Genomic DNA, 25,298 nt, shown 5'->3' with positions numbered 1-25,298 from the left:
TGTGAAATTTTTGATGATATCGGAGAAATTACGAATCCGTTCATCAAATGAATACGATTTTTGAATATTACCTTATTTACAAAGTTTTATCGAAATCGGAGACAACAAATTTTTTTCGAATTTTTCGATTTTTTTTAAGGGGTGCCAATTCGAAAAATTTCAAAAAATCGAAAAAAATTTGTTGTCTCTGATTTCGATAAAACTCATTGAATAAGGTAATTTTGATCCAAAAAATGCAAAAATCGTATCTAATCAACAATTGGGCGCGAATTTTTCAAGATATCATCAAAAATCCTGAAGAAAAGCCTATTTTTTTCGATGCGATTCTGAAAATATCTCTAAAAATACTCATATAATCGTCAACTGTGCTGGATTTTTATATTTTTTGAAATCAAATTACTCTAAATAAAGCAAAGATATGAAAATTAAATTTAATGTTTTTATTTTATAACGCCATCTATGAACAATAATCAGAAGTTATCAAAGATTAGAATCAATATTTTATAGCTTTAATTATTATAACATAGGTGTCGTTTTTTTGTTACACTATATTTTGTTACCAAAGAGATGTTTCACAAAAAATTGTTAATTGATATATAACAAAATATGGCGGAGGTGATGGGAAGAAAAATGTAATTTATTTATACAACGCTCTCACCATATTTTTTATGTCATCAAATTTTAATTTTCTCATTGGAAAAGGAAAATACCTTAAAAAGTAAGTAAATAAAATAAAACTGATATATTACGCAGAATTTTCTGCGTTTGCAAGAATCTTTAAAAATGTTTCTGATGCAACAATTATTGGAAAAAAAAATTAGACAATTTTCCTCATTCTTCCAATTATTTTAGGACTCCTCACAACATGTAAGAAAATATGCATCGTAAAAAATCCTAAAAGGAAATTAAATGTAACCCAGAAGTTGATATTTAATAATTAAGACAGAAAAAACGACATTATGAGTCATACAACAAATAATTATATTAAATAATTACAAAATAATTGAGAATGTCTTTTAAGACGGATTGGATTCCCCCTAACTTCTCCTACTACTCTACTAAAAGGATCTCATAAGAACGCGCGTATTATAAACACAAAATTTAAATGCAATGACGTACATTCCATAATGTATATAAAAATTGTTTTTCCACAATATTTTGTGTTTATTGATATCATTGACGGCAAAGACAAATTTTTAATAATGGATATTGATATATGAAGAAGCCTATATTACAATCATTATAGTGGACTTCATAATAACATATACAACAAACACTAAAGCAGTGAAATTTTTGCCCCCGTATTTCTCTATCAGCATTAACACCAGTGAACAGTTTTAATAAAGTTACATTTGTAACCAGTGACTTCAGTTGTTGTTAGTTCAGTTCACAAGTGGATTACAGTGAGTCGATCTTCTCTGCTACAGCATAGACCTATAAAAATAGTAAACAGATCGTCTGAGCTGTTTTAGCGCGCGTAATTTAAAATATTAAACAAAAACTATGAATATTTAAATTTAAAAAAAATAATATTTATATAAATTTTAATTATTTATTGTGTTTTATGTGAATAATTTTTATTTTTGGGATTAATTATTGGATTAATTTATTAATATCTATATTTTTTATACGTAAGTATTTTTGTTTACATTTTATATTTTTTCTGGGAAAAAAAAATAGTACAATAAAGTATTTTAAATTAGCTAAAATTTAAGTAAATAGAAAGGGGATATTTGTCTAATTTTTCAAAAATTTGTCATTAAAGAATTTTAAATATTACAGTAAAGCCATAAAGGTCGTAAAATAAAATAAATTGTTTTAAATTGAACAAAAAAGAATTCAAATTTAATAATTTAAGAATAAAACGAACGTTTTAGTAATTGTTTAATTTTAAACATAGACAATTAGACATTTTAAATTTAACGAATCTTTGAAGAGCATTTTAAATTTAACGAATCTTTGAAGAACATTTTAAATTTAACGAATCTTTGAAGAGCATTTTAAATTTAACGAATCTTTGAAGAGTATTTTAAATTTAACGAATCTTTGAAGAACATTTTAAATTTAATAATTTAAGAATAAAACGACCGTTTTAAGTAATTGTTTATTTTCAAACATAGACAATGAGACATTTTAAATTTAACGAATCTTTGAAGAACATTTTAAATTTAAAGAATCTTTGAAGAACATTTTAAATTTAAGATACAATTTTAATATTTAAATTTTTCTGAAACATTATTTTCGGAATAGTGTGAGATATTTATCCGATTTTATGAATTCCGGGACATTTTTCATCTTATTTAGCCACGTGTGTAAAAGAAATAGTCGTTGACAGTTAATATCTCGTAAACTAAACGATAGAATTCGATCTTCTTTAACTATTTTGTGTATTAAACATTAAAGAACAACATATTTTAACATATGCTCTGAATCTTTAAACAGTTTCGTTTCTTTAAACACTTTTAGATTAAGTATTTTGAAACAATACGGCTAGAAATGCTTAATTTTCTTAAATTTGTTAAAAATATATAATTTATACCTATCAGGGTCATATTTTGAATAAATTTATTAAATATATAAAAAAAATTCTTGTTATTACCATGGTCGTGAAGTAATTAATTAAGTTTGCAAAAATTTTCTGTAATTTTTTTTTCGTTCGTTTTTTTTTTAATCAAATATGCAATAATAGAAGAAACCGGTATGCAAATTTGAATTAAATCTTTTTTTTTACACTTGTTAAAAAAAGTATTGTCACTTTGTTGGATTTTAAATTTTTACTTAAAGCATAAGAAAATGCTTCATGGATTTTTTTCACATCATATAATTATGTACAAAAAATTAGGAAATCTATTTTTCTAATAATTAAATAGATAAAAATGTAGTTTATTTAATTATTACGTCAAACTAGTTATTTATCTCTAATTACTTCCTATTTTAAATTTTATTAATATTTTACCTTCAATGACCATAGACACGTTTATTTGGAATGCGATCCAAAAAATTATTTAAAATATGTCTGTCTGATCTAATTCTAAATAGTCAATAGTCCCGTTGTAATAAGTATAAAAAAAATGACAAAAATTCTCTGTCTGATCTAATTTTAAATAGTCAATAGTTTCGTTGTAATAAGTATAAAAAAATGGACAAATTTCAAACTTCCAAAAATTATTTCTTTAAAAAAATAAGAAAAAATTATTTCATAAAGTTTCAAAGTAGATTACTATTTTCGCGCCAAAAAACATTTTAAAATGAATATAAAGATGGGTGCCGTACAAATCTTCGTTATACCAAAACATTTACCATATACCCTAACACCCTGTAAACTGAAATCCACTGAGATAACGAAAAAAGAGTTTCAAACAAAAATTGTCTTCTATCTCTTACAATTTAAGGTAGTTCCTTTGCTTGAATCTTACTATGAAACCCACTTTTCCCAAGAATAGAGCTTACTATTAAATCCAAAAGTTTCAGAAATTTGTACCGTTTAAAACACGGTATAATTAATGCCTGAGCTCCCAAATTTTGACCAATTTACGTCAAAATTACGAACTTTGTCATTAATTTAATTGTAATCCTTATTCTTAATTGTGAAAAAAAATTCGTTAAATTCTGTCGAAAAGTGGGTTTCACAGAAGTTCAAGGAAAGAAAGATCTTTGTGGCAAAAACCGTGTACAAATTTTGTTTATTTACGATGTAATAAAATTTCAACCCAATATCTTTTTTTAAGTTATCGTGTAATCCAGCCAGGCCAGAATTTGTGGGCTAATGATATCATTTTCAAGAACACACCTGCCCCAAAGTCTAGCTACTATTATAAATCGTTACAAAATTTAAATACTCCGTACATAGAGGGTATAAAAACTGCCCAGCGCAATAAAAATTAATCATCTTACAATTGAAAAAATGTAGAGCAAACATCCCCTCTCTTTACACGCCTTAAATAAACTATGACATAAAAACATAAATGGCCTTAAAAGTTTCTTATTACATAATATAAATATTATTATAAAATTTCAATGCCAATAAACTATTGAAGGTTTTACCTCCCATTCCTATCTCTAAGTACGTTAACTATAAGTGCAACATTACTATATGAGTAACATTTTTAGATTTGAAGAGTCACTCGTGTTAAAAAAATGTAACTTATGACTGCAATTTCATCATTTCATTAAAAATAATGTCAGACATAAAAACGTAAATTCCTTTAGCATATTTTGTATTTGCTATAGCTGTATGCTGTTCTCTGCGCGTCATGTGCACACACGCGGCACTATTTAGCTTAGCCGCCACCAATCACTAAGCGCCTCAGCTAAAACTTACTTAGAATATATAAAAACTGAATGATGTGATTTTAACAATTATTTCATCATACTTTTTTTTCTTCCGTTAGTAACCAAAACCCCATACATGCTAGATATTTAACCAATGTTAAAATATCATATCCGTTTTTGCTTTTTTTTTATTATTATTTATATTTTAAAACATGTCGTGGTGATTAAGGCCCCTGGAGGGCGAGACCAATAGCTTTCTGTTTTAGGTAAATTATTATACCTAAATTACACATAGTAAAATCCATTTTAAATGAAAATATTATCTGTGTTAGTATTTTTTTTTGATTCGATTGTCCCTGAAAAAGGATAATTAATTTGTCAAAATTTAGACTATTTTGCATGGAACACATTTAAAAAAATTTAGAACACAATATTTTTGAATTTAAATTGATGGCAAGAATATACTGCTTGTGAGAGGACGTATACTACTCAGTGTCACAAAAAGTTAAAGTTGTAGAATCGTAATAAAATTGTATTTAATAATTTTTTTTCAAATTTTCGCTTATCAAGTTATGAAAGTAGAAATTTTCTTATCAATTATTATTATAAAAATATAAACAAATCATAAAATTAATCATATTTTACAAATTTTATCTAAAAAGTCATCTATGAACAGTTATAAGAACTTTCCAAAGATCAGAATCATTTAGTTAATAGTTAATTGCACAGTTTTAATTATTATTACATAGATGTCGTCTTTTTTACTCAAAAAAGTTTTAGTTTGCTTGGCTATTAACGTGCGATAAGGAACATAGTTCGGTTTTCGGGATGAAAATACTGACTTTCGATCAGAAAGGTAACATAGTTACCTTCACAAAATCTATTTTTAAACGCGAAATAAAATCAGTTTTTAATAATCATAATCAAAATATAAAAAAAAAAAAGAAATAAGCTAAAAACAAAAGTAAAATTGTCTTTGTAAGTAATACAAATAACTTTCATGATAAATAATCAATCGCGACAATTTGACGCTTGCGCGTTTAGGAGAAAAAAATTTTTATAAGTTCAATGTCAATTTGAAATTTATTTGCAAAAAGTCTAGACAACTGCAAATTTCTTTGCATTTCAAAAAGTCAATTGAGTACACAATTTTTCTCATCAAGTATACAAATTTCTTGTGTACAGAAATGCAAAAGAAATAAAAATATCGCCATAATTTATATCATTTTAAACAAGCCCCTACTAACAAAATACAAATAAAAATAAAAAAAATTTGCAACGCAACAAACAAGACTAGACCAGTTATAAAGTTTTGTCACGAGGTTGTCTTTATAAATGATAATTTTATAATTATTTTTTTTTTTTGTAATAAATTTTATATTATTATTAAATTATAAATTTTTCATAAAAAATCATTTGAATAATTTCACACTCTGTGAAAACATTCCTTGCATAAATTTTTCTTCACGAAAATTCCATTAATAAACATATTATAAATTTTTTGATAAACAATTAATATAAAAAATTGTTACTAAGGCTATTTTATTTTTAGCTTCAGGACTTCATGTGACTTAGAGGTCATGCGTGGCTCATAAGAACTCGTGGCTACGGTTTATGGCTATATTTCTCCAAATTATATCCTAGTCTAACCGTCTGTGTCGTTGATTCATTCTAAAAAACCAGTAAAAATCAGTAAATAGAAGATTAAAACCACTAGGTAAAACCACTGAGCTGGCAACAAAATAATGACTTCCAGAATCATGCCAGTACAAGATGCGTACAAGCCAGTCGCAAGATTAACCTGGCTAATTGGGAGAACATGAATCTGATCAAAATGCTTGAGATTGGAAAGTAGCGAAAATTTTAACGGATCCGATAACATGCCTTTCGAATTCCAACAGTACTCATAAACTGACGGAAATGATCACCTAAACCATAATCTTCCGAAGATTTTAGCTGTTTTTATTTTTATAAGTAGTTTCGTTTCTGTTCGAGCAAAATGTGAATAAAACTAATGCACAAAATTTTTTTCATGTTTAAAATAAAAACGAACTTTTTTCTACCAAATTTATATTATATTCTCTTATTCTCAGCAATGACCCATAAAAATGAATAGATTTGTAATTGCAAAGGTTATCTTAAAAAGCAAATTATTACCCACAAATAGTTATGACGAAACTAAATTATCTTTAGCCAGTGGGGTTACAACATCATTGTTTTTTCTTAAAACTATCTAGATTTACCCTTAAATTAAATGCCCATTTTTATAGAGAACAAGATAAAATTTACCCTCTTGAAAATATACCATTAGCTAAAACGAAAAATTGAAATAACAGTTTCAGCAAAAGATTAAATAAACCAATTATTACCCTCAGATAACAATGATTTATAACTTTAAAGCCAGTGACGCACATATGATTTTTATCAAATTATTAAATACAATAATTAATACAATATTAAAATCAAATTTATGTACGCCACTGGATATTTAAAACTACATGGTGGGTCAAATATTCTCAAACAAAAAAAAAATTAATGTTAACAACATTCACAAATCGATAGTTATTGCTTGTTGGAATTTTACATTACAACAAAAAAGGACTGACAAACAACCCCCCTTAAGGGATGTTCTTGGAATTTTATAATACTTAATACTAATAATAATATTTATCTGTGTATTATTAAATAACTGGAAAGTTTTCAAAAAATAATTCTTTATTTTAAATTTTTATATAATCGTATAGTTTTAAAAGGTCTTTAATAGACCGTAAGTGATATTACATTTTTTGGACGCAATATTTTCTCTTTCCGAGACAGTTTTCCTGCTTCTTTTTTAAAGTAAAATTTTCTCAGCCAAAAGGGTTGAAGTAAAGTCATGATAGTCAACCCTGAAATACTTTTCAACCTCTTCAATAAGCGAGGAAAATTACTCAAATGTGTCCCAATCTTTCAATCAATTATCTATCAATTATTGAAATTTTAAAAAGGCACCAATTTTTATTAAATCTTATTAAAAATTATTACAAAATATTAATAATTGTTAATTTACATTTTTATCTAAAAAAAAAAAAAAAAATAATAATGAAGTATGGAAAAAAACCAAAAAATACTTATTCTGTAAAAACCAGTTCAAGAAATTCTATTATTTTTATATGAGAAAGGCATATTTTAAAATGACTTTTTAAAATTATTTATATTTGAATAAAAATTTTGTTAAAATTAACTTAAGAAGTCTCTTGTTTTGAGCGTTAAAAATTACCCAAAAGAAATTAAACTATGAGAAGATTAAGATAATTCAAAGCCAAAAGTTTTTAATTGACAAGAAATTTGAAAAATTAAAAGAAAAAACTTCCATCGAAAAGAATGTAGGTATTTTTATAGAAGAAATTCCGAGGCCAAAGTGTGGAAGATCGAAAAAAATGTCCGAAATGATTCAAAACAGTCTGGCATATGTTTGTTGGTTCATTAAATTCTCTTCAATCCAAAAGTTTCGAACTAAAAAATTAAAATTGAAGAATCTACTAAACTTATAGATAGTTCCTTCAGAAAATTTCTTCTTGTTCTATGATTCTTTGAATCAAACTTTCAGCTAGCGTTAGAAAATGATAAGTCGATAATAAATGAAATTTTGAATATATCTTAAAGAACTCGAAAACTTGAAACTTTTTCACTTCTTCCTTTCTTGTTCCGGATTACAATAAAACTATTTCTATAGTTACACATGAAAATTAAAATCATAATCATAAATTAGGAAAAGTTTTCCCCAAAAAGGACTTGAGAAAATGATCTCGCAAATAATAATTCAATTAAATTTTTTTTACAGATTAATATATTCAAAATGACACCTCCGAAACATTTTGGAAATCCAAATGAATTACTTCTGGCAAATGAAGGAACAAAACCACAGATCAAGAAGTTTAATGAGCCCAGAATGGAAAAATCTGAGGATATATTTGAAGAAGAATTAAGTAGTACGAGTGGCGAAGAGGCAGCAACAGTTGTAAGTACCATAAAAATTTTTGTTTAACTATGACGTCAAGCTATTGTTATTTATTTTGAATAACATTTTTTTGACATTCCTCCCAAAAATTTTCAATATGAAATAATTATTCTGTTTGTGGAATGTTTCAGGTGGTACCTCCAGACGGTGGTTGGGGATGGGTAGTTGTATTGGCATCTTTTGGATGTAACATGATTGTGGATGGTATTATATTTTCATTTGGAATGTTTCTTGTGGATATTTGCCAAACATTTAATGCAACCAAACCGGAAGTGGCATTAGTTGGATCTTTATTATCTGGTTTTTATTTAATGTCCGGACCATTTGTTAGTGCTTTGGCGAATACATATGGATTTCGACTAGTCACAATATTAGGAAGTATTATTGGATCGGCAGCATTTGTATTGTCATCGTTTTCAACTAGTATTGAATATTTATTCTTCTCATATGGTGTCCTAGGAGGTAAGTCGGATTATCCAAAACTTTTTCCTCAGAAATATCGCATAAAATTTTCTGGCCAAAAATCTATAATTCAAACTTAGACACATCCTGTTTGGAAATCTCAAAACATCATACTGTGTTCCCGTTCGAATTATAGATTTTTCCGAGAGTATTTTGTAAATTCCTACAAAGTTTTTTTTTGTCTTGTTGATAGGAATTGGATTTGGATTAATTTATGTTCCTGCCGTTATAACAGTTGGATTCTATTTTGAAAAATGGCGTGCGTTAGCTACTGGAATCGCTGTTTGTGGATCAGGTATTGGAACATTTGTTTTCGCACCAGTATCGTCTACATTAATCGAAAAATTCGGTTGGCGTAACGCATTATTAATCCAAGCTGTATTAGTATTAACCTGTGGTATTTTCGGTGCATTATTCCGACCAATAAAACCAACAAAAGTTACCCCAAATGATGTACAATCGAACAGTGAAAGTGATGAAGTTACCAAAGTGGAAAAATCAGAAAATAATAATAAACAATACGCAATATTTAATCGTATTAAATTCGATCCCGAATTAAATGGAAGTATGACTAGTTTTAGTTCAATGACCTCGTTAAATTCGAAAACAGTTCCTGTGAAAACTAACTACAATTATCCAACAGTTAAAGAAGTTTTAGGACGCAGTATGCATTGTTTAAATACAAACAAAACTCAAACTTCTAATATTTTACAACATCCGGCTGTGACAATGCTCAGCAAATCAGAGAAACGTTTAAGTGCTCCAATTATGGTAGAAAATATGAAATTAGTTGCTGAAACAATCACGAAAAAAGAAGATGGAGTTTGGGAACCATTAATCGATAGTGAAAATAATAAAAAAATGGAACGAAGACACACAATGGGAGAAAAATATTCATTACCGAAAGTTTATTCCCCGACAACTTTACCAAAAAATGATGACGTACAACGACCATTCTATCGTGATGATATTTTCTTTGGAGCAAGTTTACAAAGGTTACCTCAATATACGTCACAAGCATCCTTGGGATATCATTTATCTGTAACACGTGTTCCTACAACAAAAATTGAAGAAGAAGGAAAAATGACAGCAACAAAATCCTGGAGATGTTGTCCAGAATCCTTGCATCGTATTTTAACCACTATGTTAGATTTATCACTCTTAAAATCACCATCGTTTGCACTTTTAGCATTCAGTGGTTTCTTTACCATGATGGGTTTTTATGTTCCATTCATGTATCTTACACAACGTGCTTCGCTAAATGGTATGGAATATGGTTCTGCTATGTGGCTGGTTTCAGTGATTGGTATTGCTAATACAGTTGGACGGGTTGTATGCGGTGTTGTTACGTCATTTCCTGGTTGTAATGCGTTAGTTATTAATAATATTGCGATAACTATTGCTGGAATATCGACTTTATTTAGTGGTTTGTCCAATTCTGATGAATATCAATTCTTCTACGCTACTATTTTTGGATTATCGATATGTGAGTATTAATTCTTTTTCCATATTTAAAAAAATTGCTAACTGTTCGGCCCAAACGTTTATTACTCAATTTTGGAAGGATTATCGTAGGAATCATCCCCACGAAAAGAAAATCCCATAAAATTGTTAAATTGATCGATATTGTGATTCATGATCAGATAAATGCTGATCAGTTAATTCTGGACTCAGTTTCATAGTTGGTAAATCACTCAGTTGCTTCTTTAACTGTTACTCAGATTTTTCCCGGAATCTCAAGAGAGTTCGTTTGTAAGTTCAAATTGATGTGGAGAAATTCTCAAAAGCCAATTTAACAGAAAACTGTTTATTATTTGCCTATTAATGGTTTTCCTATCAAACATATCCTGTGCCGGGAAGAGTAACGGAGAAATTACACTAATTTTAGCGAATTTTCTAAATTATTATTTTAAACTTTCATATCTTAAAAAAAAGTATTCCGAAAATTAATTTTATTCTCTTTTCTTTTCAGCCTGTTTTGCATCATTACGATCAATCTTAGTCGTGGATTTATTAGGATTGGAACGTTTAACCAATGCATTTGGACTCTTATTACTATTTCAAGGTGTTGCAGCCACAATTGGAGCACCCATTGCTGGTGCTTTCATGGATATTACTGGCAGCTATGATTATTCATTTTATTTATCTGGTTCATTAATCACCCTATCAGCGATTATGTGTTATCCAATTAATTGGATTAATAATTGGGAAAAACGAAGGACAGAAAATAATGTGTCAGTTATATAGAAAAATAATTTTTTAGCTAAAAAAAATTGTAAATACAGCTATAACCAAAATTAATTCGAATGGGAAGAAACCACCGAATAAATTATAAAAAAAGATAGAGTCCAATTGAAAATTAAACTTTCATATTGGTTCGGGAGAAAAGTCGTAAGGTTGTGTGCCGTAATCGGCACCGGAGGATATAACGAATACTTTTATAAAGTTCCTAATTTTTTTTTTGTACATAAAATTTGTAAATTTACGTTGCTAAAAAAAATATGTACAGTTTTTTTAAGATATTTGACGAATGTTGGCCATAAGTTCTTTTTAGGAATTTTTACGGATATCTTAGAGAGGAAAAAAATTGTTTTATTACGAATGTAAGATTGTTGAAGACTGATATATTATATATAATTTTTTTTTTTTGAATAATTTATTATTTTTAATATAAAGTGTGCCAAACATTTACAAAATTTTCCAATATTTGTGATAAAATCAAAATAGAGTTCCATATACACGGTTGGAAATTTTTGAATCACGAATATAATTTTATTTTTAGAAAAAACCATTATATTTTGGAAAATGAATTACTAAAACAGTTCCGTTTCGAAATGAGATTGTCAGTTTTTACTAAACGATACGAATAGAGAAGTTGTATATTTTTTTAAATTGATTTTTCATATAAGTGAAAATGGTTTTTCTATAATTCACAACTTCCCTATTATTTTGCGTCTAAAGAGCATTAACTCAATGAGACTGTTTTGTAAGACAATAAAAATTGACTGTGATTTTGAATTTTTGAATAATTCAAACACTAATTTTTTTAACTAAAAATTTAAATGGGGCAGTGTTTCTTTTTTAGGGTAGTTCGATACAAATTTTGCTTTCTTATGAGATTTAAATATTGTGGAATTAATTCAAGTTTCTCGGAGCATATGTCACAATCTTGGAAGGTCTTAAAAAAAGACAATTTTAAAATAAGTCTGATCGTAGCAATATTTCAAATATCGTAGGAATGAATTTTTCTTCTATTCGATTCAAGGAGTATTTCATATTCGAAGATAAAAAGAAAAATTGCAACTCTTTTGAATCGGGTAATATGCTTTTGAGATTCTAGTAAAAACGCTCTGAATAAATTAAAGCAGTTCGAGTACTGTTTAAAATAATTTATACCTATAATCGAACTACCTTAAGTTTTTTTTTTTCGTTTCATAGTATTTTTATGTTTTATTTTTTTGAGTATTTCTCAATTATTTTAACACATTTTTGAGATCATCCTAATAATGTATGTTCACCGAATTTTGTCATTATTATAGATATTAATTTCGAATTTTTCGAAATGTTTCTTTTTTTTTGTAAATAAATTTTATTTATTTGTTATTAAGTATTGTAAGACATTCCCCTACTAGAAAAACATAAAATAGAAAAAAATTTAAAAAGTAATAATCAAAGTATTAAAATAAAAGAAAATAATTTTTAAATTATTGTAAATTTTTTATTTCATAAATCCTTCTTTTTTGTTCATAATTAAATGGAACATTTCAGGTCAAAAAATCCATCAGTTTATGTGGATTATAATTACAGAAACGGCTACAGACGATGGCTACTTGCCCTTGATACAGACATTTACCTAAGCATGGATCCACAAACGGGCAAACGAAGCAATTGCCATCTCCCAAAAATTTAAGAAGTAAATAATGGAATGGAATATTTGGATGAATAGTTTGTGAGATATCGACTAAAATCGCATTCGAAGAATATTATCCTAGACCCAATTTGAGTCGAAATCTCAGAAACTTGTCGAATTGTCCACTGTCGATGGAACAGTGTAAAATTATTAATTAAATTACTCAAAAATGGCTCATGAAAAGTTAATATTCCCTACTCCAAACGCATTTGAATCAAGAAAAATATTTGACAGAAAGGTAAGCTTTGGAAATATAGTTCCAAAAGTTCGACATATATTTGACAATATCCATCGTCAAAATTATGTTACTGCCAGTTATATTTGACGACAAATTATTATAAATTATGATAAAATAAAATAATGTCCGTAAAAAGTGAATCAAAAGCTGTGGTAGATAAAATTGGTCTATCGAGTTTTTCGGAAGGTTATAGTGAACGTAGCGAATTTTTAGTTGCAACACTTATAGCGGTACCACCGGACGGTGGTTATGGTTGGATCATTTTATGTGCTTCATTTTTTAATAATTTTTTGATTGGATTTTATTATGCATTTCCGTTAGTTTTATCGAATATAAGTCAAAATCATGCCCCGTTGACATTTCATGAATTAGCTTATTCAATGGGTTTAGCTGGATTTAGTTTTAATATTGCTGGTAAACTATTCTCAATGGGGAGGGGGGTAGGGTTCCGGAAACTGAAATTTCGAAAGTCTATCTAAACAGCTAATCATTTTCTAGGTATAATTTCATGTGGATTATTAAATAGTTGTGGATATCGCGTTGGAAATTTTGTGGGAACAATTATTTTATTTCTGAGCTATTGTACTTTAGCATTTAGTCATAATGTTATCATGATTTATATTTTTCATGGTTTATTTTCTGGTAAGTAAAGGTTTCATTTGGCCAGTGAAAAGCTATCACCGATTTTGTTTGCCTTTCGGATTTAGGTATTGGATTCGGAATTATGAATGTATCATCAATGCTAGCCGTTAATCATTATTTCGAAAAATATCGTTTGGTAACATCCATCATAAGTGGGGCCGGAGCATGCTTTGGCATTATGATAAGTCCGTTTATATTTTATCTTTTTGCGAAGAAAGACGAAGAACATAATCATGAAGAACATGGCCATTTAGGCATTATGAAGGAATGTGAATTATATTTAATCATTGCGAGTGGTTGGTTTAATTCTTTTTTTAAATAAAATACAGTGAAACTTGGTTAAGTGGGCCCTGATAAGTGAGAAACCTCCATAACTAGAACTCATGGTGAGATCCCAACACTTTGGCACTAAATTACCTCTGTTAGTGGGACGAAGCAAACCTTTATATCTGGGATTCGTTCTTTCGATTTTATCGTCATAGTTTAACGTTCAATTTACAGATCGCTTGTTGTTTCACTTAACCAGAATCCACTGTAATTATTTCGAAGTAAATCGCTTAAACCCTGTTATTTCCCTAGCCATCATAGGCATTGTTGGTTTAACCGCATCAGCACTTTTGAAACCGTTAAAACCTAAGTTATTAATGTTACCAGAAGAAGGGAAATATTTTTCATTAGCTTCAGTTCCACATCTAAGTCAAGACGAGTCCACTCATAAGATTGGTTGTTGTTCCAAAATGAAAAAACTTTCAATACAAGAACTGCCAACACTTGCAAATGTTAAGAGTGCAATTCCAAGTAAATTGGAGGTAATCAAAGATGATACTGATAAGGATCCTGAACGTCAACATAGTTATGTAGCGCATCCATTTAATCGTGACGATATATTTTATTCGCAAACTATGATGAAGAATAAAGTTTATACAGAAACACAACCAACTCAACAAACTGAATCGTCAGGTGTTACAAAGGTAACTATTCTTATAATGGAACTATTTTTTTTAAAGGGAGTTTATGCCGTTAGCATTTTTAAAGAATCGATTTGCATTTCCGGAATGTACATATATTTAAGTATATTCTCTGAAAATTTCAAGTTCATTCGAGAAATATTCACGAAGATAAACGTCAAAGAAAAAAAACAATTTTTAACTGAGTGTAAATGTCTTTTGAAACTTTAAACACGTTTTTCTCGAAACAGCGCTTTCAAAGTGAGCAATACTTTCCCGAAACGGCTCGAGTATTAAATTCATATAAATTTGGGTCATATTTGTCAAATTTCTTGTTAAATTTTACATATTCGATAATAGTTTGGCAAATTTATAAAAAAAATCGTTTTAATGAAAAATTTTGTATTGGTTTTAGGGCCATCAAAATGTCAATTATCATATGGCTGTATCTCGCATTTCGTTAATAAAAGATTTGGGCAAAAAAGGATTTAATTGTACGTCAACATTAACAGATGGATTCTGGGGTGTTGTATACTTTTTACGGGAATTTTCACTGATGAAAAAACCATCCTATTTGTGTCTGTTATTATCTGCTATTTTCACTGGTGCTGGAATGTTAACAACTTTTACATTTTGGTTTGGTAAATTTTAAATATAGTAGAGTCTCAATAATCCCGGGATTCAATAAAAACCAGAATAAAATAAAAATATGTCATTTTATTTAATAAATCATTTTCGATATTTTTAGATCATTTAATCACAAAAGATTTTGACATTACTAAAGGGGTAACTTGCTTTGGAACTATTGGTCTTTCAAATATGGTTGGACGATTTGTTTTGGGTTTTCTACTCACACGTAAAAAATGTACTGGTCTGTGTATTTATACATTTTCATTGATTATGATTACTATTGATCTCTTATTGATTGATTTGTATACAACGAAAACACATTATTTTTTTAGTGCATTTATTTTTGGGTTTTTTATTGGTGAGTATATATTGAGTTCAGGATTCGGATATGAAATCCTAAGATGATGGGACTATTAATATCTGTTAAACTTAAGATCAATTTATTATTAGTTAGCATCAACCCTTTTATTGGGAATATTTTTGCGATTACTGAGTATATAATAATATAATAATAATTTTAGCTTCGGTTCATATTGTATATACGGATATCATAGTGAATTTTATTGGATTGGAAAAATTAACAAGTGGATTTGTCTATTTATTATTATTTTTTGGTATTGGTGAAATTTTGGGTGTATCTATATGTGGTAATCTTATCATTTCCAGCAAATTTTTATACCATTCGTCTATATTTTATAAGTTTTTATAAGAAAATATTGGTTTTTAGGTCTAATAACTGCTGCTTCTGGCACTAACATGAAAATTCAATTACCTGGTATATATTTTGCAATAAGTTCAATATTTTGTATAATAATTTATATAATCAAGCGTTGTAAACCTAAGTGATAATGTATACTTTAAACAGGCATCTATTCAGCTCTGAAAATTATTATTTTCTAACAATAAAGTTTCCAATGTTCCATTTCTTAGAATATCGAAGGTAATAAAAAATATATTCGTTTGCCACATTATACTAATAAAGTTTTAAAGCGTTAAAATGTGTTAAAATTATTTAATTTCAAATCTGTTAAGATCACTAGAAAGTTTCGGAAATTTTTCTAAAATCTGAGTTATAGAAAGTTCCAGTATGTTATTTTTGGATCAAAACATACTTTCCTTAACATTTAATTTTGTTATCAAATTACACCCTGACACTCCTAAACAAAGAGCCACCCCACAAATATTACAAAAGAAAATACTAAAATTACTACTAAACTAACGCAATGCAACGCCCATTCAAATGGAAGTCTGAATGGGCGTTGAATCTATTCTATATACTTTTATTGAACATCCCTTAAAAATCCTAATAATATCCGCCCATATAACATTAACATCAATTAAAATTTTGAATCCAATTTGATGCATACAATGCCATCTATGAACACCAACTCAAACGCATAAGATTTCACTAAGAGACATATATTGCCATCTATGAATACCCACTCCAACTAATAATATTTCATTAAGGGACATATAGTTCCATCTATGAACATCCACTGGAACTAATAACATTTAAAGTATTAGTTTGGGTGGGTATCCATAGATGGCAATATATGTCACTTAATGAAATCTTATTAGTTTGACCTGTATTTCATAAATGACACTATGTGATACCACAATATAGTTAGCGTGGAATATTAATAAAATTTATTAAATCATATATCAAAAAATTGCTCTCTAAATGCTCCATCAGATTCCAAAATTGCTCCAATTATTAAATTATCAATTAATTAAATATTTGCAATTAAAAATACAATATTTTATTTTCCAATATCTCAGTAAATTGATAGTTTTTCCTAACGTTTTTGCTATCAATAAATTGCTCCCGTTTATTTCTTTCGGGATATAACAATAACGATTTATAAATATCTATTATTTTTGCATAATTAATTAAAATTAATAATTGCTATTCAAACAGGTATGTGATGACGTCATTCACAAGGGGACTGTCATAAACTGGGGAGAGCGGGAAGGGAAAAAAGAAAAAAAAGAAATAATAATAGAAAGTAAATAATTAGATGTATCAGTGAAAAATATCAAAAAATTGCTCCGTAAATACTCTTTCAGATTCCAAAGTTGCTCCAGTTATATAATTAATATGTAATTAAATATTTTCAATTAAAAATACAAAATTTTACATAAACAAGGGGAATAGGGAGAAGCATGAAAATATATAACGATGGATTGTAGTTATTATCTATGGCTGTGATATTTGTTTATTTAATTTTTTTTGAGGTTAATTATATCATTTTTATTCGCCGTTGTATTTTCATTAAAACATTTTTAATTTTAATAATGTTTCAATAAGTTACTTGAAGAATAATTATTTACTGTAAAGATGGTTGTAAAAGGTAAGTTGATAAACCTTTATTTGTTTACACAAATTACCGGCGTCTTAGGTTATTTGTTTTTTGTTTATATGTTTTTTTATTTTAATTATATATAATAATAATGTTGAATTTTCAGATAAGAATATTGGCAAGCAGTTGGACTAAAATTATATTTCTAAAAAGAGATCAATCATCGAGATGATATTTTATCAATTTTACAAATTTTCTTGATAAATCAAATCAAATTATCAAGTCAAATCATCAATATATAACAAAATAATTACAAAAAACACAAATTAATTTTAAATATTATAAATTATAAACATAAAAATCAAATTATTTACATTCTAACTTCTAAATAATGAATCAAATTCTAAATGTTCTTTAAAATAAAAGAAAAAGAAAAGTAATTCATAGATCTATTCATTATATCTATTAATTCTTAATCTATTCTATATCTAAAAATCTATTCATTAAAAAAAGGAAAGATTAGTAATACAATTTTCAAGTAACAGAGAGAAGTCAAACAATTAGGGAGCAATTTTATAGGTAAGTTTGTCGCCTGGTTAAAATATGGCTTAAATAATCTACTATGACGGGAAGCTTTTTTTCGTCATACTCATTCAGAATGGTCACTGCTGAAGACAAATTGAATTCGTTAACCTTGTCCTTTAAACATCCAGCTGTACCTTCGCAATCCTCCAATAAATGTTCCACACTTTCTACTCCACCACATAAAACACAAACACGTTCATCGTTTATCCTTAGGCTGTTCCATTTAAAACCGTATACTCTAAAATTGGCGATAATACGTCTTCCATCTCTATCTACGTTGCTCAAATATCTCGCACCTTCTTGGTAGTGCGCCAGTTTGCTATAGAGGCTTAGACTACTCTTTATATTTATGTCCATTAAAGAATTCGTTATGGATTGTTCATGTATTTTTTTTTTAATAACGTTTTTGCTTATATTATCATAAGGTTCCCTTATATTTAATTCATTCATTTTTATAGCAAATTGGTCACTCCAATCTCCGTTCATGCATAACTTTTGTAAATATTTGTCACTTTTCGTAATTCTTAAATAGTAACACAAGGCTTTTTGTATGCAGACTTCTTCAATAGATGTCACTCCTAATTCAATGTTAATGGCCGAGTTAGGGGTAGATTTTGGGACACATATAATTTCTTTATAAAAATTATAAGCTAGTGCATTGACAATTTTAAACTCGTTTTTATTGCAGTTTAGGGCCCAGATTTCACTGCCATAAGTTATTATAGGTAAGATTAACGAGTTAAACAAATTTAAAATTAATTTTAATGGGAATTCGTTGTATTTATAAATAAATTTGCGAATACTCATTAGTGCACTCTTCGCTCTATTTTTTATACGTTCAACATGTACCCCCCACTTTCCATTATGAGTCAAGATAACTCCCAAGTACTGAAAATGTTTCACATTTTCGATCGTGTGTCCATTGTATTTCCAAACCTCCTTGGACGAAATCTTCCATCCGTTACTCACTACCATTGTTTTTGTTTTTTCAACGTTAACACATAGGCTCCATTTTGAACAATAGTCTTCAATTGCCTTCAACATTTTTCCCATGCCACCAATCGTTCTTGACATTATTACTAAGTCATCTGCGTAAAGTAACGTCTTAATCTCTTTTCCGCTGATACATGGAGAGGAATTATTGACATTATTCATCCAATCATATAGATCGTTTATATAGAGTAAAAAGAGAAGTGCAGACAAATGGCAGCCTTGCCTTAAGCCACGATATGTGTTGAAACTGCGAGATGCAGAATAATTATCCACCATTACGCAACAACTGTTGTTCTTGTAGATAGATTGTAGTATAGCTATAGTGTCACTCGCCATACCTATGCTGGATAGCTTTTTCCATAGTAAACCACGATCAATGCTATCAAATGCCTTTTCAAAGTCTATGAAACAAAGGTAGATTTTTGATCTTTTAATAAGTAAATTACGGTCGATAATCCTTTTTAACACCAATACGTTATCCATAACTTCATACCCCGGGCGAAATCCAGCCTGATTTTCATTAATTATGTTATTTTTCGTACACCATTGGAGTATTTGGTTAGTCAATAACTTAGTATACAATTTACTAATATTGGGTGTGAGGGTTAGCCCTCGATAGCTTCCTGGGTTACTTATTTCACCCTTACCTTTATAAATATTCACTATTAGTCCAGTGCTCCATTCTTCCGGGAATTGTTTATTCTGCATCATAGCCTTAAAGAGTTTAAGTAATAGGCTGCCAAATTTGTGGCAATACTTATGTGCAATTTTAATACACTCGTTAAGGACACCATCTATTCCTCCAGCCTTACCTGTTTTAATAGAATTTATCACCCATTCTATATCGTTGTTGTCTATCTGAATGTTGCTATCACCAACACTTATTTCCGATTCACTTATATTAAGCGCATCAGAATCCAGAAAGCTCCGTTCTCCGTATAATTTAACATAGTGATTAACCCATGTATCAGAATTTATATTACCCCTAATATTCATTTCTTTCCTTTTACAATTGTCACTATTAATAGTTCTCCATAATGCCTTCATATCGTTTTTGCTGAGAGCCTCGTTAATACTTGACACGAATTCATTTTTATAGTCTTGTTTTTTTTTGTTACATAATAGCGTATACTCACTTTTACTAGTTAAATAGAGTTGTTTGTTAAAATTATGCCTGAATCTCCTCATTGCTCTCAGATTTCTTTTAACTTCTCTCCTTTTTTCTTTACATTCTGCATCGTGCCATTTACTATGAGTTGATTTTGGAAGATATGCATTATGATGATAATTAATTTCAATTTCCTTACAAATAAAGTTCATCCATTTTTGCAATATTATGACAGCCTCGTTTATTTTACTTTCGTAAATCATATGTTCTATGCCAACAAGGTAGATATTGGATTCTAAAGAACTGATTTTATTTTTTATGCTAGATTCTGATTGGGTAGACCATCTATATTTAGTGAGGATTTTAGCATCATAGGTGTCTACAGCCTGATAATTACATTCCTCGATAACTAGTGAAATTTCTATGGGAAAATGCAGCGACTCAATCATTTCTCCCACATTCATACTCAGATTATTCCCCCACAGACCTTCAGTTACACAAACGTAGTCAACCACACTTCTACCGTTCTTTGAGACATATGTCCATTCCCCTTCACGGTCACCTTCAGTTCTTCCATTTAATATTATGAGACTATTGTCTTTCACAAACTGTAGAAATTTGTCACCGTATTTGTTTTTGAATTTATCCTTGCTACATCTCGGTTTAATCATGATTTTATTGGTGTATTCAACACTAAAAAGAGAGAGATGATATATTATACCGTGCGTTTGAGAAGCATCTAGGGATAGAACTTTATGTCTGTAGTATGACTGAATACAGAATACATTCGTTTAGTAATGCATCTAAAAGAGTAAGGACTACAGATACGATAGGTCAAGCTGTTGTATGCGTCCAGAGAGTGGGAGATTTGTTGCATACAATTTTTTTGTCAATCATCAGTGCTACTGACTTATCGTATCTGTTTATCGTATCTGTAGTCCTTACTCTTTTAGATGCATTACTAAACGAATGTATTCTGTATTCAGTCATACTACAGACATAAAGTTCTATCCCTAGATGCTTCTCAAACGCACGGTATAGATGATAATTTAGTAAATGTAAGTATAGATAATTATATGATTATACATAATCCAGTTAGCTGTGTGGATATAGCACTTGGCTATGAAGCCAGAGTAACCTGGTTCGTATCCTGGTGTAGAAAATATTTTTACTTCTAAATAATTGAATTTTTCCAGTTGTTTAAATTTTCCACTCTTTTTATAGTTAAACCCGCCCTCTTGTCATAAATCATGTCAATTATATATATGTCATAAATCACTATTCTTTCAGGGGTGGGAACTTAAATAATCATAAATATTCTTTAAAATCATAAATCATTTTGAATAGGAAAATATTTAATAAGGTTTATCTCACTCATATTCTCCTATTACAAAATATTAAATTTTGATGTTCTAAAATTAAAAAATAGCTTGGTTACGCTAAAATTGGATACTTTTTTAATAGGAGAACATGTCCTATAGCTTACCTCTATCATATTCTCCTATTACAAAATATTAAAAAAATACTTATTTTGCTTGCTTTTTGTTGTTTGTTAAAATTTACGTTAAATGAAATTTTAGAAGATTTTGTAATAGGAGAACATGATATTTCACAAAAAAAAAGGAATTATTTTAGTCCCACTTTCTTAATTATATCATAAATCACTCTTCTGTCAGGGGTGGGAATTAAAATAATATAAATCTTACTTATTTGTCGCTTATGGTTCTCCATAAAAATTATCTAAAAAAGTGGCAATTTCTCGGTATAATAACTTATATTCGAGAAATTTTATTCGAGACAATACTAAATACGAACCGCGGTTTTCTACAACCAAAGCCGACTATGCTAACCACTACCCCATCTTTGACATATTATCGCGGTATCAATAATGTTATATATAAAGCTTTTACTCACCTTTTTCTAATAAACTTATTTTCTTAAACTTACTTACCTGTGAATAATTAATTGTTATTTCATAAAATAAGAAAAAAAGTAATTATGTTAGTCCCACCTTCCTACTTATGTCATAAATCAATCTTATGGCAAGGGGTGTGAATTAAAATAACATAAAATATACTCTCTTACTTAATTAATAAAAAAAAAAAATTTCGGGGCAAAGCTACATACGAACCGACGTGCTTTGTAACCGCAGACGACTGAGCTAGCCACTACTCCACTTTATACATATAAAGTTTATCAATAATGTACTATATATAACTTACTCAACTATAAAATTAATTTCTTAAACTTGGTATTTATTTCCTTTTACTGACCTTTTTTAATTTACTCATATTAAACCTACCCATTATGAATTTCTTTTTACTTACCTTTTTTTCAATAAACTTACCTATAAATGAATAATTATAGTAATATTTTGTTAAAAATGTAGGTTCTGTTTGATATTCCTGAAATCGATGTAAAGGATAAAATATAAAGGTAGGTATAATATTGAATATTAATAATTAAACCAGAAAAATTGATAAAAACAATATTTTATTATATATATTTATTTGTACATTCCTTGTAGATATAAATCTGTTCTGGAAGTCAGAATATTTAATTTGAAATTCAGAAAAAGAATATGTAAAGTAAAAGAGACTCTTTCGGAAGAAATATTCTGACTTCCAGAACAGATTTATATTGCACAAGGGATATTTCACCCAAAATAAATATGAATGAATAATAATGGTTATTTTAAACAGTATAAAATTATTTTTCGGGATAACGTTTTCATTTTTTCTAAATTTTCAATAATTTTATCCTGAATTTTTTTTAACAGTTCTTTGTTAAATTTTATTTTGAATTTCCTTGGTGGAAAAAATATTGGAAAAAAAGATAAGTCTTAGGAAACTCTGAAAAAGTCTTAGAAACTTTAAAAAAATATTAAGAACTCTGAATTAGACTAGTACGAAAACGTTGAGAAATTCAAAGTTCCTAAGACTTTTTCATAATTTCTTATTCTTTCGTCAAATATTTTTTCCACCAGGGTTTGTTGAACATGTTCTCCTAATATAAGTATTTAAAAAAAAATTCATGAATAATTTTATAACATTTTGCAACAAGAGCATTAATTAAATAACGGCGATGTTATTTTTTTACAAATTTGTTTCTACTTTTTATCGATTGTGAATACGTTTATGTTGAACTAAATTACTTTGCTGTTTAAATGTTTTATTACAAACATCACATGAAAATGGTTTTTCTCCGCTGTGAATACGTTTATGTCTAACTAAATGATGTTGAAGAGTAAATGTTTTATTACAAACATCACATGAAAATGGTTTTTCTCCGCTGTGAATTCGTTTATGTCTAACTAAATCACTTGGCTGTTTAAATGTCTTATTACAAACATCACATGAGAATGGCTTTTCTTCGGTGTGAATACGTTTATGTAAAACTAAATTACTTTTCTGAGTAAATGTTTTATTACAAACATCACATGAAAATGGTTTTTCTCCGGTGTGAATACGTTTATGTATAACTAAATGATGTTGACGAGTAAATTTTTTATTACAAACATCACATGAAAATGGTTTTTCTCCGCTGTGAATTCGTTTATGTCTAACTAAATCACTTGGCTGTTTAAATGTTTTATTACAAACATCACATGAAAATGATTTTTCTCCGCTGTGAATTCGTTTATGTTTAACTAAATCACTTTTATCAGTAAATGTTTTATTACAAACATCACATGAAAATGGTTTTTCTCCACTATGAATATGTTTATGTTTAACTAAAGTATGTTGGTGAGTAAATGTTTTATTACAAACATCACATGAGAATGGCTTTTCTCCGCTGTGAATACGTTTATGTCTAACTAAATTACTTTTCTGAGTAAATGTTTTATTACAAACATCACATGAAAATGGTTTTTCTCCGCTGTGAATTCGTTTATGTTTAACCAAAGTATATTGGTGAGTAAATGTTTTATTACAAACATCACATGAGAATGGCTTTTCTCCGCTGTGAATTCGTTTATGTTTAACTAAATCACCTTTCTGAGTAAATGTTTTATTACAAACATCACATGAAAATGGTTTTTCTCCGGTATGAATTCGTTTATGTTTAACTAAATCACTTTGCTGTTTAAATGTTTTATTACAAACATCACATGAAAATGGTTTTTCTCCGCTGTGAATACGTTTATGTATAACTAAATTACTTTTCACATTAAATGTTTTATTACAAATATCACATACAAATGGTTTTTCTTCTAAATCAGTTTCATCTAATATTTCATCTTTAATAATTAGTTCTGTATGTAATTCTTTTTCAAGTTTAATATTTTCATAATTAATTGTGTACAATTGTTTATCATTTTTATCACTAACAGGTTCATGTTTTACACTCACAACACTATCACTATCATTGCTGCCTTCTTCTTTTATTTTAATGTGCCCACCTTCCATTAAAATAGTTTCATCTAATATTTCATCTTTAATAATAAGTTCTGTATGTAATTCTTTTTCAACTTTAATATTATCTTTATTAATAAATAAATAATTATTTGTATCAACAAATGAATTATTTGCCATTTTGTTTAATATTTAATATTATTATCACGAAAACTTATTTATCAAAAGGTTCAAGCATTAATTCACAACTCCAGTAAACATAACCTATAATGACAGCTGAATAGACTATAAACCGACTGATTGACATTTCAGTTACATCAAAGACTAGTTACATGAAAAGTCAATGGTAAAAACCTATAAACCTATAAACAATGAAAAATATTTAATTATATAACTGGAGCAACTTAGGAATCTGAAAGAGTATTTACGGAGCAATTTTTTGATACTTTCCGCTGATACATATGATTGTTTATTTTCTTTTAATATTTAATTAAATAAAACAAATACCATAACCATAGATAATAACTACAATCTATCGTAATATATTTTCATGTTTCCCCCCATTCCCCTTGTGTATGTAAAATTTTGTATTTTTAATGAAAAATATTTAATTACATATTAATTATATAACTGGAGCAACTTTGGAATCTGAAAGAGTATTTACGGAGCAATTTTTTGATATTTTTCACTGATACATCTAATTATTTACTTTCTATTATTATTTCTTTTTTTTCTTTTTTCCCTTCCCGCTCTCCCCAGTTTATGACAGTCCCCTTGTGAATGACGTCATCACATACCTGTTTGAATTGCAATTATTAATTTTAATTAATTATGCAAAAATAATAGATATTTATAA

At 28.3% G+C, this 25,298-nt stretch overlaps 2 protein-coding genes across 3 annotated transcripts; both read left to right on the top strand.

Moving 5' to 3' along the window:
• The first annotated feature begins 1,610 nt into the window (after nt 1-1,610).
• On the top strand, nt 1,611-11,376 carry LOC123300242 (monocarboxylate transporter 14-like). 2 transcript variants are annotated; one of them, XM_044882775.1, is made up of 5 exons: nt 1,611-1,631; nt 8,096-8,272; nt 8,404-8,734; nt 8,928-10,220; nt 10,707-11,376. In XM_044882775.1, exons 2-5 carry the CDS (start codon nt 8,111-8,113, stop codon nt 10,979-10,981), a joined length of 2,061 nt encoding a protein of 686 aa, XP_044738710.1. In that variant the 5' UTR covers nt 1,611-1,631; nt 8,096-8,110; the 3' UTR covers nt 10,982-11,376. The 2 variants fall into 2 exon arrangements, with proteins under 2 accessions (XP_044738710.1, XP_044738711.1); XM_044882776.1 differs by lacking the exon at nt 1,611-1,631 and having other exon boundaries at nt 8,077-8,272.
• Nucleotides 11,377-12,971: 1,595 nt separating this feature from the next.
• LOC123300302 lies at nt 12,972-15,947 on the top strand. The gene is made up of 8 exons (XM_044882857.1): nt 12,972-13,296; nt 13,381-13,524; nt 13,590-13,820; nt 14,104-14,495; nt 14,887-15,112; nt 15,220-15,459; nt 15,623-15,748; nt 15,829-15,947. Exons 1-8 carry the CDS (start codon nt 13,005-13,007, stop codon nt 15,945-15,947), a joined length of 1,770 nt encoding a protein of 589 aa, XP_044738792.1. The 5' UTR covers nt 12,972-13,004.
• Nucleotides 15,948-25,298: the final 9,351 nt, after the last annotated feature.

This window comes from Chrysoperla carnea, chromosome 5 (assembly GCF_905475395.1).
Source record: "Chrysoperla carnea chromosome 5, inChrCarn1.1, whole genome shotgun sequence".
Taxonomy (NCBI): Eukaryota; Metazoa; Arthropoda; class Insecta; order Neuroptera; family Chrysopidae; genus Chrysoperla; species Chrysoperla carnea.
This window is presented reverse-complemented; position numbering and strand designations above follow the sequence as displayed.

What these genes read in the sequence shown, in the direction of transcription:
- LOC123300242 (XM_044882775.1), top strand. Translation starts at nt 8,111, where the DNA reads ATGACACCTCCGAAACATTTTGGAAATCCAAATGAATTACTTCTGGCA. An exon ending in CTCATATGGTGTCCTAGGAG is followed by an intron (nt 8,735 to 8,927) that starts GTAAGTCGGATT and finishes TCTTGTTGATAG; the next exon opens with GAATTGGATTTGGATTAATT. An exon ending in TATTTTTGGATTATCGATAT is followed by an intron (nt 10,221 to 10,706) that starts GTGAGTATTAAT and finishes TTTTCTTTTCAG; the next exon opens with CCTGTTTTGCATCATTACGA.
- LOC123300302 (XM_044882857.1), top strand. Translation starts at nt 13,005, where the DNA reads ATGTCCGTAAAAAGTGAATCAAAAGCTGTGGTAGATAAAATTGGTCTA. An exon ending in AATCGTCAGGTGTTACAAAG is followed by an intron (nt 14,496 to 14,886) that starts GTAACTATTCTT and finishes TATTGGTTTTAG; the next exon opens with GGCCATCAAAATGTCAATTA. An exon ending in TATTTTTGGGTTTTTTATTG is followed by an intron (nt 15,460 to 15,622) that starts GTGAGTATATAT and finishes TAATAATTTTAG; the next exon opens with CTTCGGTTCATATTGTATAT.